The following is a 13,737-nucleotide window of genomic DNA, read 5'->3' as shown; positions in this document are numbered from 1 at the left end:
CAGAGATGCATAGCTGTTTTCGGTGGGACTTCAGAATATTTATGGGCCTTTCTCTTTTCCTTTTTCACTGGAAGAAAGGCGATCATCATTCTTGAGTGTGTTATTTATAATTTCATAAAGCTGTTCTGGGGCAGGACTTATTTTATCTGGCGCTTAATCGTGGTCAAATAACTGTGCTTCCAAGGAGCTGGGTGGAGAAAAATGATTATCCCCCTGAATGATTAGCCTCTTCTCAGTATAAGATAAAGGGCTGAAGGTGGGAATTTGAAGTCACAAATAGGCCTCTGGGCAGGAAGGAGGGGACATGGTGAGTCTCCCTTGAGCTCTCCTGACCACGGCAGCAGACGTTTTTCTAAATGCCAAATTAATGGATGGCGATGAAGAATGAGGGGGTGGGGGGCACTCCTGGGAGGTAGACCCCTTCAGAGTAAATAATTAGAAGCAGGTGATTACAGGCACAATAACTCACTGGAGGAAAATGAGAAGCCAGGTCTGTGAAGCTGAGGGAATTGGAAGGTAAATATACCTATAAATTTACTTGGGTGGACAGAGTTTTTGAGCTTTCTTCTGTCCCAGTTTATTCTAAGGTAATTTATATTTAAATAAAATTTATATTTAAATTTATTTATTAAAATAAACACTGGTAGAAAAAAAAAGAAAGGAACACAAACGCAATAAGAAAATCTTTCAAGGAAAGAATAAAGAGGGCTCCTTCCATACAGATATTTTATTGAGAGTTATTATAAGACCTATCTTTAGTTTTATGAATCCTAGTATGGAACCTTGTTAATTTCAACATGTGGATTAAAAATATGAAATGAGTATTTCAAAATGGGGTAGGACGGATTACTATTTTTAATATGGAACTCAGCTAATATAGGGGGACAAAGGAATATTTTCCTCCCCTTGAGAAGGCAAGGTAAGGTCATTGATCCATACTGTGGAGGAATGGCACAGTCAGCCCCAAACACTACGTTCTGAAACCGCGTGTAAGTGCTTCCAAAGGAAGGGCCACGGATGACGCTGATGAGACACGGGGAGGGGAAGAAGGAAAGATATCCCGTAAGACAGGATATTAAATTCATGCTCCTTATCCAAGTGTGCAAGAACAACACGATAACTCAGGGAGCTGTCACTCTGTCAGGCTGGTGCATCTTTTCACCCCTGTCCTACTCAGAGGTGTACAAATAAACTGCTTCTTCATGCCTCGGAGCCTTTGCAAAGACTGTTGATTCCACCTGGAATGCCCTTCTCCTGCCCACAGCTCTCAGCAATCCCCGCTTCACTGCTGCCTGTCCCTCTGGGCTCATTTCCACTTCCTCTCTGCCCAGGAGCTCTCTCTGCTCCCCTGATGTTTGCTCCCTTAGCACCTTCTGCTTACTCTTGTCATGACATTGAGTTTACTATGTCAACTTAGCCTGTTTACTTGGCCCTCTCTTCAGAGACTGGGAATTCCCAGCGCAGTGGAGCTGTGGTTTACCTGTCTCTGTATCCTTCATAAACGGCTACAGTGCTTGACACATAGGTGTTCAGCAAATATTTATGCAAGGGATAAAGGAATGAATGAAGGATGAACAAAGCACCTGATGATACCGTCATATATCACAGATGGTGGGTCTAAGAGTCCAGCCACGATCAAGCTGTTTGGTTTGGAGGTGGTCACAGACCTTCTATTCATTCTTGATGGTCTTCTAGCTAACGTAGATACTGGACTTGTGGGAACTGTAATATGTAAACACTTCAAGCTTAATCACAGGGAATTATGAGAGCTTTAGACAATCACTGTGAAGAAAAATAATAGGAAGATGGCAGAGAAAGTTCTTTGGTAAGCATTCCCAGCATAACATTAAGAATAGAAGAACTTCAGGGGCACCTGAGTGGTTCAGTGGGTTAAGCCTTTGCCCTCGGCTCAGGTCATGATCTCAGGGTCCTGGGATCGAGCCCTGCATCGTGCTCTCTGCTCAGCAGGGAGCCTGCTTCCCCCTCCCCCTCTACCTGCCTCTCTGCTTACTTGTGATCTCTCTCTCCCTCTCTGTCAAATAAATAAATAAAATATTTAAAAGAAAAAAAAGAATAGAAGAACTTCTAAAGCACTATTATTCCTTGAGGAGCATGGGTGGTGGGCAGTTAAAAGTAGCAGATGTCACTACAAATGTCCACGCCCTTGGTTATTATGATACTAAGATGTGGATATGTGCCAGCTGCGTAACATGAACTCTGAATATAGCAAGTGTTTAATAAGTGGTAAATATTAGTAGTAGGCATAATTCTGGAAAGTTCAAATATCTTTTTCCTCTCAAGAGTGCTAACTGGTCTTTTTTCTAAAGAGTTATAAGTAATTATGAAAAACGGATATGATTGTAGGAAAATACGCACATATACAACCTAGGGCTACCACATTTTATTTAAGGACCAAAGTCCATAGTTTCATTCTAGTCATAGTAATTATGTCCTGAGTCTTTGTGTATCTGCAACAGTGAAGCATAATTCACTAGCCATGGGAACCAATAGTCAAAAAAGCGTGCCTCTTTTCCCAAAGTTCCGAGTTAGAACCTGAATTTACTTATATTTGGGGAAGGACACAGACAGGAAAATTAAAGAGCTACGAAAAGAAAACCTTCGATTTTCTGAGAGTAATGTGGAATCAAATTGTCCTTACTTTAGGATGGGATTCTAAGCGCACAGCATCCAAAAGCTTTTGGTTTGTAATTTTGGGGTTTTTGTATATGGCAGGGAGGGAAGTAGTTAAAAAAAAAAATCCCTAAGTATAGTGTTCTAAATCCTGAGTCCTTTGCAAATCAAAGCTTGCTGCCCCTGGCAGAGCAAGAATTTCTGCGGCGACAGTGCTCTGTGGCAGGCACGGCGATGTCAGACACCAGGTTCTCCAGGCAAACATTGGTTACTGTGTTGGGCAATGAGGGGATTGAGATGTTTGTAATGGCTTTGGGAATTTCATTGGCAGTGGCTGTAATTGGTGATGATGAGGTTTGAGAGACAGAAAGGAAGGGGCTGGATTCACATAAAACCCACACAGATTGTCTGGACCCAGAGCCATGGGAAACAGATTATCTTCCAGTGATTTTTAAGCTCTCTTGGAATCTCTGAGTATATTTTTCTTGATAACTCTTTATGGCAGATGCAACCAGAGAAAATGAATTAAAATGGAGGTAATGAATTATTGGCAGCGAAGAACAGTTCTAATGGGGATGAATCATTGAAGGAAGAATACATAGGTGGATAGCAACTTTATTTAAACTAAGAGTGGCAACTAGGCTTGGAAGCACTGTTACTGATTGAGTGATTGATTGCTTGACTTCGTTTTAGCTAACGTTTAGTGAGCTTGCCCCGTACACCAGGAACACAGCTTCACTTTTTCTTTCCTTAATTTACTTATTTGAGAGATAGAGAGAGAGAGAGAATGCAGGGGTTGGGAGAGAGACAGAATCTCAAGCAAACTCCCCACTGAGCTCGGAGCCTGACCCGGGGCTCAATCTCATGACCCCGACATCATAACCTGACCCAAAACTAAGAGTCAGACGCTCAACCACTGAGCCACTCAGGCACCCCCAGAGCTTCACTTTTAACATTACACTTCATGACAAGAAACTGTGTTTATCCCAGTTTACAGATGGAAAAATGGAGGCTCGGAAAGAGGAAGTAATACACACACACACACACACACACACACATCTCTATGACTATAAGTGTAGGAGCTGGGAGTCACAGCTGTGCTCTGGGGAGAGTTAGTCCTGGTCATTCCATGCTCTGCCATCGACCATCCTTGGAGTCTAATCACTGTTGGGGTGGGGGGGCGCTACTGGCAAAATGTGTTTCTGTTGCCTGGGAGGAACATTATATGCATACAGAAGATCTGCAGAAATCAGACCTCTGGGAAGTAGGGTACAGGGCCAGTTAACTGGGGGAAAAGGCCATGAAAATGTTGAAGAGCGTATCTGTGGGGTCTGCAGTGGTGGTTGGGCTTATGTTGGGGACAGAAGTGGAGGTACTGTTGGGGACACAGTCACCCAAACCACACAGCTTCAGGGAATAAATAGTATAGTATTAGAGGAGGCAGTGGGACGCTGAGAGGAAAATAGTAAATATCCTTCAATCTCAGAGTCTAGTACTCTTCTTAGAAAAAGAAAAAACACTCTATATCATATCTTTGGCCAATCAAAATTCATATAACTTTCTTAGAATTTGCTTTCAGTTCTTGTGATGAGTTCACTAGATTGTTTTTCACTCAATACTAGGACCCTGAGCTGGTTATGGCACATACGGGCCATTTCTCAAGGTCCTTGTAATGAAGTCACCAACAATTAATTTCCAATTGATTACCTTTAGAAGTATATTCTCAACCTCTTTTTTGTTACTACCCTCTAAGGAGTTTTTTAGACCATTTCTTCCCCTAATTGCCCTTCTCCCATAAAATTTTAATACCACTGCTAGACTGTATATTTGTTTAAGTACTGTAAGCTTTTGGCAAGTCAAAAAGCATTTTCATATCTAAGATCCATTCCCTCAAACACCCAAAACAATTGTTGCTGCCTTATGAGCGGTCTTACCTGCATGGATAAGTCATGCTTTAGAACTACCCCACAGTGATGGGGACCCTTCCAAAGAGGCTGTTTGCCTCTTGTGATTGCCTTCTGCAGTCCCGCAGTGAACACGTATCCCCTTACAACCTCCCTTCCCTAAGTAACCGAAAGGGGGGTGCAGAAAGCCCAGTCACAACAGGAAACTCCAAGGAGGCATGCTCGCCTTGTTTCTAACACAAATCAGGGTGACTCTGGGACACAACTGCCAGCTTCGGTTGCTGGAAATGAAATGGACCCTTCAGTCATGTCTAATTGAAAAAAAAAAAAGTATGTTTGAAAATTCTTTTTCTTTTTACTTTAAGGAGGAGCAGGGTTGAAGTATCTCTCTGTCAAATGTGGAATAATGATCAATAACGGTGTTTAAGGCCCCTCTCCTCTACCACTGTCCGTTAAGTGAAATCAACTATCTCGTGGGATTTTTCTATTGCTCTTTGTTGCGTCCGGTAATTCTATGCTTTGTGTGTATATTTCAAAAAGGATGTTGTCTGGGAATGCTAAGCGTATGGGTCGTCACGTGCTCTGGTCTGCTCGTAACCAAGTACTACACACTGAATGGCTTCAACAACAGAAATTTATTTTCTCACCGTTGTGGAAGATAGAAGGCCGAGGTCAAGGTGTCAGCAGGGTTTTGTTTTGTTTTGTTTTTTGGTTTTTTTCTGAGGACTCTTTCCTTGGCTTATGGATGGCTATCTTCTCCCTGTGCCTTCACTCATCCCTTCTGTGCATGTCTCTGTCCTAACCTCATCTTTTTATTGAGGACCGCAGGCATAGTGGATTTGGCTCACCCTAATGATCTCATTTTAACACAGACCCTATCTCCAAAAACTAGTCCTATTCGGAGGTACTGGGGTGTTAGAACTGCAGCATATGAATTTTGGAGGACATGGTTCAGTCCGAATCTAACATCATGGAGGAAGGGTATAAAAAGAGCTTATGTGAACCACAAATGCAGACTTTGACTAAGAGGTATCTGTTCAAATCCTTACTGTTTCTTTTGAGTCCTGTGTCCTCTGAACTTAAATTCTCCTTAAAACTCTGTCCCAAAGGACCGTTATGAGAAGTGTATCTAATTAGTTAATAACAGTTATAACTAATAAATACATATACATGTCTAGCTCAGCATCTGGCTTCTAATTTCTCTTTCTTCTTGAATATGGATTCAGACTTCAATGCATTGGGAATAATAAAACTAAGCAAGTCACTTAATATTATTAATATCAAGAGGGGGAAAGAAATGAGTTTATTCAACAACTATTATATACTGAGTACTCTTATGCACAAAACTAGGACAAAAATTTGGTTTTTACGTAAGATCTGTAGATTAATTATTCAATAGTGTTAATTGTGCATGCAATTTTTGTCAGGTACAGAAAGTAGTCTTCTTGTCTTCTGTGCAGCAAAGGCCCTTCTTACTACCCATACCCACAGTTTCCCGTATTTCTTGCAGTGGATTCCCTGGCATTGGGGGGTTTCTACAGGATCCAACAGAAAAAAAAAAAAAAAAAGTGTCACAAGTTGAATTACTGTTGTGGCAACCAGATTTTTTTCTGCTGTCGTCAGAAACATTCTTACCTGTGTCCGGAGGCTGTCATGTGGTATTTCTCTGCTGGCCTACATTACTAATTCAGCTAATTGCAGCAATTACATGAAGAGATTGCTGCTAGCAAGAAAAGCCATTATGCTGTTCCTGAACAGACTGCATTCCACAGCATTCATTAATTACGCCTGCCTATAGATTCACAACCACCAAATCATACACTTGAGACCACACAACATATACATTGAAACCCTCTCAAAGTTTGCAGTGCCTTTCCATGCTGGCTTGCACTCTTATAGGGCCCACCATTTGTATAACCCTCCTCTTGCCCTTCAGATTGTCAAAATTGAAATCAAAATCAGAATAGAGACAGGCTGTACAATGTGACTTACAGGGATGGAGTCTTGAGCCTCCTGGAACCACCTGGAGTCATTCAGCTTTTCATAAAGTCCATACAGGTTGTCTAAACCCTTAGCCATTCACAGCTGCGTAAGAGTTTAAAATGCTCTATCCTCCAGCATGCCCTCTTTAGAAAAGAGAAACATAATAATGATGGGAAGCAGGACATCGTGATAAGTCTTTGATGCTTCTGTTCGTTGGTTTCCTTATCTCTCCCTCTCTTCTCTCTTCCCCTTCCCCTACCCCATTATTTTTCCTTTGACACACACAGCCAACATCAGATGACCTTGTTTCATCTGCTGAATGTTCAAGCGATGACGAAGACTTCATTGAATGTGAGCCGAGTACAGGTAGGTTAGGTCAGTCTTGTTTTGCTTGCTTTATTTTTACATTTGCAAAAAACAATACATACATATATGTGAATATACATGTGTTTTATATATATTATAGTGTGTTAATGTATTTCCTATATCTATATATGTATAAGCATGCATATATAAATATTAGTATATAATCAAAAGCATCAAATCCCATGGAAGGAGCAGATAAGAAGCCAGGGAAATTTAACATCAATTCCTGACACCCAAAGAAAAATCTATGGTGTACCACCTAACATTGAGCAGTTGGGCACCCAGATTAACTATGGGACCAGGAAAAGTACAGCAGCCCTGGTGACTATGAAATTGACAAGGGGTGGTGGGGGCATGAAGATGTCCATAACGGAATAACATCAAAACACCATGAACCCAGACAGGAGCTATAAATATCATTTAAACATCCTGAAATGTTTCTGAGCCTGCGTGGAAAACAGAATAAAACCAGAAACCCAAAGCAAACAACAAAAATGAAACAACAACAACAACAAAAATAAAAAGAAAACACAATTTCCATGGGATTGCAACAGCAGTTAACATGGTATTATATTTATACTAATTTTGTTCATTCTGCGTTTAGAGAATTGTGCAGTAATATAGCATAGGAAACACAAAATTAGTACGGAACCATGCCATGTCAACGGCTGAGATGCTTCAAAATGTATCTACTGTGCTGAAGTTAAGAGGACTTTGGCCACTCGAGGCTTCAGTGTGTTACCCATTCGCACCCGGATACATTTTGATATTTTATGGTCTTTCTTTATAGTGAGCTATATATTGTCCAGCAGACAACTGCAGTCCCTGATTATTTCCTATCAATTTTTCCAAGTCGTCTGTTTTGAGACTTGCTATAAGTTAACATTTATATATATATAATAGAGAACAGATATCATCGAATTTCTGTGTATGTTTAATAGAATTAAAAGCTGGAGTTGGGTTAGGATCTTATTTCTGCAAAGGCTGAGAGAAATAAATAGAATATTCTAGTTGTTTCTTTGGGTTGTTTTATTTTATTTTTTTCTTAAAAAAAAAAAAGGTGAGCCATGAAACATTTTCTTTTGCTTAATTCTAGAGAAATTCAAGGTTTGAACAAAAAATATATAACAAAAGTAAAAACCTTCCATTTCTTACCCCAAGATGATTTACGGTTTTTTTGTTTTGTTTTGTTTTGTTTTGTTTTTTTTCCTTTTCAAATTTTGTTGAAGTTCTGACTGGTATCTTGCAAGTGGCTTTGAATCAAGGAAGTTCTGTGGGTTCCTATTTTTAGCATTACATGGGGACATAATAATAGGTAGGGCCTTTCCATTTTGGAATATGACCTGTTCCTATTTAGGAGCTCAGTTGTATAGAAGAAAATAACTCTGGCATGGTGGTCAGAATTTTTCAGATTATTAGATAATAATCTTGATATACTACATGAGGTTTTAATAACACTCGAAGGCAGATACATCTATACCAGAATTGGGTATCGTCACTCATTAATTCATCCATTCATTAATTCAGTAAATATTTCTGAGCAGTAGGACAGGATATAGTATATCTCTAGCGTTGAGGCCTTCCTGTCCTACTGATTTCCATAAGCTAGCTATTGGAAAATAGAATTAGGAGCTTTGTTACCTAAATTTCCTCTCCAAAATAATTCAGTTCAGCAGATATTTTTTGAGTTAACTATATGTTAGGCAGGTAACAGATATTAGGAATTCAGATATGAATATGTCATGACCCCTAAGATACGTATTAAATTAACTGATTTTGTGGCCAATAGTTTAAGATACCTAGACTTTACGTTGAATTTTTTGTTTATCCTTTCTCTGGTTATCTTGCTTTCATAGCAGTAATATCTGTATAGATGCAATGTTGTTGTTCAAAACTTGATTTTAAGTCTTTTTACAAAAATTAAGTCTTGGCCATTACAAAATATCGCCACTGTCTCCCGCTACTACCTTCCTGCTTCCTACGTGTGGTCATCACCATAGCAACCTCCCTAATAAAACAGAGGGCTTTTCCAGATCTGCTTCACAAGGTCTACAGCTCCAGGTTGTGGGTGTATATTCCCATTTGGTATTGAACTCGAACAGGCCCAAACCTGAATGCTCCAAACTAAGTCCATTTGCTTTTTTTTTTTAGTGGCTGCACAGGTGTTTCATCTGATTCAAAAGCAGAGGACAGAAATTCAATGCCAGGATTTCTTGAGTAATATAATTACATGGGGCAGGTGGGAGATAAAGGCAGGTTTTAAAACAATCTGTTGTGTTTAGCAAGGGGGTGTGGGAGGGGGTTATATAAATAAGGTAAGTGACACAGTGTTGGCCCTGAAGGAGCTAACATGATTCCCTCTGCCTGGGACTATTCAACTCCTCACATTGGAAGAACAAGTATTTCTTCTTTCTAAATTTATTTATTCCATAAAGTATTCCTGATAAGTGATTCAGATATACACGGAAATACGTTAGAGGCATATTTAATACAGGAAGGAGATAGATATTCCTACTGACACAGAGATTTTACCCTGGGGGCCTGATTAACACTGATGAAGGTTATAAGCATAGAGATACTGAGCCTTCTTTTGTATTCTATGAGAAATATCTCCATAGCCTTCACATCTTCCCCGAACAATCTGGATTTAAAAATCAGAAAAATTTAAACCAGTTATTTCTGGAGCTAGGTTTTGCCTTGTTGAAAGAGAAATCTTCCGTTGCTCATACAGCAACAAATAATGGTGAGCTTTAGATTACTTTGACATAATTTGTTAGTCTGAGATTCTGTGTGAATATGGAGGTTAAAATTCTGGGTTTGAACATTCTAACTCACTGCCTCAGTTTCTCAAATTTTACTCTTTTCCAGACCAGATGTTTGATGGAAATATACTAAATGTGTTTAATTACCCAGGCCTTGTTTCATCTTACTTAACAATGACCTTTTCTTCTCTCAATTTGTTAGCCAGTGTAGGATTTTCTAGCTTTCTCAGTTATTTAGGCTCACTAAAACTCTCATTTTTCATAAATTTGAATTGTTTAATATACGCTCTATTCAACAACTTTTGTTTTCATGTGAGCATCAAATTTTTAATGGACTTATTTTTCTTACATAATGCTAAGTGAGAATGGGCTTTACATCTCCTGGTTTTGAATCAGATGTAAGCAATTGCCTTTCACACCCACAACCCACATTGGCACTTAGGGATCACCCTCCTTTGTAGAACTCAATCAGATCATCTTTAGGGACCACTTAAATTTTTTTGGAGTTTGGCTGATGATAGTCTAGAAATCTTAAATCCAGTGAGTGTAAAATACTCTCTGGTTGTAATGAGTAAAAAACAAATTAAAAAAACCCTAGGCTATGAGAGCAAGTTAGAAAGTGAAAGCTCAAGGAGTATGTTTATATTGAATTTATATGACACTCAAAATACCTCAGAATCTTAGGTTAAGATTGGAGATTTTTTGTATCTCTAACTTCATCTTCCCTTAAAGACCTAAATAAAACCTGTTGAATTATTTAAAATATATGATTCCATGCAAATAAATTTCACCTAAGAAACCCACATTTCTTCTTCTTCAAAAAAGAATTCTCTACTTTTTTTAACGAGTCACGGGTCAAATTGCATTTTCTGAACATTTACATGGAGAAACCAGCATTGAAACTTTATAAAATCATAACAAAGATACCTGCATTAAATGAAAATATTCACAAGAATATTTGAATAACCAAGTACCTAAAATTGAGGGTCAGGACTTTAATTTTCCTAATTTGTACACGTGGATTATATTCCCCGCAAAAGAAGTTGGTGTCTGTTTAATATTTCAGACTTGTCTCTTCACAAACAAACTCTTTCCTTCCCAAGTATGCTTCTATTGATATGAAATTGTGCAGTGAATTAATATTTCATTGTTCTCACCTCTTTGGATGCAACAACAACAACAAAAAAATAAGCTGGGGAGGATTCATGTGACCACTAGAAAATGGGATTATTGATAAATGATATGGGAAATCAAATTACAATTAAGATCTTTAGTAAATTCACATTTGTGATCTAAAATATGGGAACTGATTCTGATATATAGAGAAATTGACAAAATTCACTTCCCAAATGGAAAAGAAATCTCTCCCTTCCCTGGTCTGACCTCCACTGTCTCCGTCTCTGGAAGTAGAAATAATATCAAAATACTGTGATCTCAGGTTAGCTTTTGTGTAATTGAAAATTATCAGCTTTCTGAATTCGATATATTTATAGTCTCAGTATCTTAAAGTCCTGAAGGCTGGGGTCACAGAGCAGAGATTGAAAAAAAAAAAAAAGAAGAAAAAAAAAAGGAAATGCCTTTTACACCTGAGAAATGGGCATGACAACAATTAACCATATTGATTTATCCAGCCATTACACAAGGATACATTTTTCTGGTTGTCAATTAGCCAGGTTTTTTGCTTCTACTATTGTTAAAACGGTCCTTGATCAAATCTCAAGGGACAGTCCTCCAACCAGAGGGCAGACAGTAAAAGGAAGTAAGGATGAAACACATCCATCCATCAATAGGACTGTGCTAAACAACTTTCATAATGGTGGGATTGAGAGCGATGTTTAAACTACTGGCAGTAATTTGAGATCACACAATAATTACTATCCCCAGAGTGATTCTCAGATGTATTTTTACTCCTGAAATCCACAGCCCTCACATTTGCATTAGGTGTTATTGCTACTTTGTTCCTCTTTGTTAGTCACACAATAATATTCAGCCCAGTGTGGGTGAAATTTAAATTTGGCAAAACACCAAGAGCATAGCCTTATTGTGTTCTCCAGGTAGAACTGGGTTCTAAATCTTTATCAGTTTGAGATTCCTCAATATTTATAATATGAAAATCTGGCACTGAATTGTTAATAAGTCACGAAATCCTGAAGGTTTTTATTTGCCGGACCAGCATGGAAAATGCAGCTGAAATGTTAAGACAATACTGATTTTGGATCAGAATGATAAGAATTATTTTTCAGAATCCACAGATTAAAAAAAAAAACTAAATATGCTGGTCATCGGCTTTAAACAGGATATTTGTAGTCTTATGTGTTTATAGAAATATACCCTGTCATTAGCGTTTTCAGCAAGCCTGAAACATGAGCAACTTACACATTTTTATTACAAAGAAATGGATTTTAATTTAATTTTAGAAAGACTTTTCTACATGGAAATATGGGCTAATGACGTAATGATTCTATTTGCAGTCTTGAGTTTCCGTACGGAAAGATTTTTATAAAATTAAATAAAATTCATGTATAGTAGAATAGCAAATGCCTAAATAAAATGCCATAGGAGTGTCTGAATGTCACAGTGTCTAGGATCCACCTTGAAGCTTAAGTCTACTTTAAAACACTTTTAATAAAGGGATAATGAAATAATCTCAGAAATGTTTTATTTTTGCTAAGAAGACTGTAAATAGATGTAAATTTCACTAATTTAATTGCTCATTGTTGGCTAGAGACATTAGTCATTTTTACATCTGAGTTATAATACATGTCTCATGTATGCAAAAGCAAAGAGGTATTCATACATTTAGATCTAGGCTAAACCCTACCAATTTTTGAATTTCATCCAGTGATTTATAAATTAATAGAGTATGTTTATGGGCACATAATGTTCCCAATTTAATGGTGTAATTTCTGTTTTCATTCATTAACCCACTCGCTGATGAATCGTATTATTCTCTTATAACCCAACTCCACTTCAACCCAAGCTAATTTTTAAGTTATTGAAGCAAATATGTGCCCTTTAAATCCTTAATGGTAAATTGCATTGATAATTAGGGTATGAATAGAAATAAAAGCATAGGAAAGTCTGATTGGCTAGTACACAATTAGGCAACTGATAGCTCAGGCATGATGTACAGAAAATAGGTGGCTCATGGATTGACCATTATCATGGTTTTCATAACAAAAACAGTAAATCGAATAAGAATGATAAAAATGAAAAAAAAAATGTTTCCATTACCCAAGATTTTGTGGTATGTTGAGAAGGGACGGGAATCAATAAAATCAATGTGTAAGTATACACATTTCCATTTGAAAGTTTAATGATTTGTGCAATAACTTTTAGTGACTGTTCTGTGTAGGCACCAGAATAGGTGCTAGGAAAACAAAAATAAGACAAAACATCTTCAAGGAGTTCATAGTCTATTAGGGAAGACAGATAGAAAAATAAAAGGATTAATAAGAGAAAAAGGTAAGAAAGGGAAGAACCAGTGTGGACAGTGAATGGAAATGCCTAGAATATTGTCAGAACTTGGAGGAGAGGTTGCTAATTTAGAAATAGGATACCCTAAGAGTGGGCAAGAAAAAAATCATAGAAGATGATACCAACCAGTGACAGAATCACTTACCCCCCCAAAATCATTCTTCTATATCTTAGTTTGAGGGCACAGAATTTCAGATTCACTGTGATTGAAAAATTAGTACAGTTCAGTAATAAATTTGTCTTTGAACACACACACAGTAAGGTCTAGTACTAGGTCTTCTTGGGTAGCAGGGTAAAGTTGGTTGGGCATGATGAAGGGAGAATTTCAAGCCAAACTCATGAGAACTTCCTGATTTCAAATGCCAATGCAAGTAGTTGATAACAAGTGAGCTTAATGAAATCATTAAGCAAGCCCCCTCCCCTCCAAATTAATAAAGAGGGATTGGGTTTCCAAGGAAAGGTTTTTATGAGTTTTCTTTTTGTTCTGTATTTTTTCTCCCATTAAGTCCCAGTATAAATACTGTGTATATATATATATGTATTTGTATATAATGTCTGTGCATACTAAATGTATAGTACGTATCACGCCATATATATGTAGACACAGTATAAGT

The 13,737-nt window shown here is 37.9% G+C and overlaps 1 protein-coding gene across 6 annotated transcripts in view; it reads left to right on the top strand.

The window, feature by feature from the left end:
• The window catches only part of LOC111148522 (neurexin-3-beta), a 1,534,880-nt gene that overhangs the window by 1,478,720 nt on the left and 42,423 nt on the right, over positions 1 to 13,737 (top strand). For 3 of the 6 annotated variants that reach the window (XM_022505142.1, XM_022505143.1, XM_022505146.1), the window contains one exon: positions 6,806 to 6,884. In XM_022505142.1, coding sequence (XP_022360850.1) covers positions 6,806 to 6,884 — 79 coding nt within the window. Of the gene's footprint in view, positions 1 to 6,797; positions 6,894 to 13,737 lie in introns of all 6 variants that reach the window. The other 3 variants (XM_022505147.1, XM_022505144.1, XM_022505141.1) reach the window with 2 other exon arrangements.

This window comes from Enhydra lutris, unplaced genomic scaffold, assembly GCF_002288905.1.
Source record: "Enhydra lutris kenyoni isolate GAN:26980312 unplaced genomic scaffold, ASM228890v2 scaffoldscaffold20, whole genome shotgun sequence".
Classification (NCBI taxonomy): domain Eukaryota; kingdom Metazoa; phylum Chordata; class Mammalia; order Carnivora; family Mustelidae; genus Enhydra; species Enhydra lutris.
This window is presented reverse-complemented; position numbering and strand designations above follow the sequence as displayed.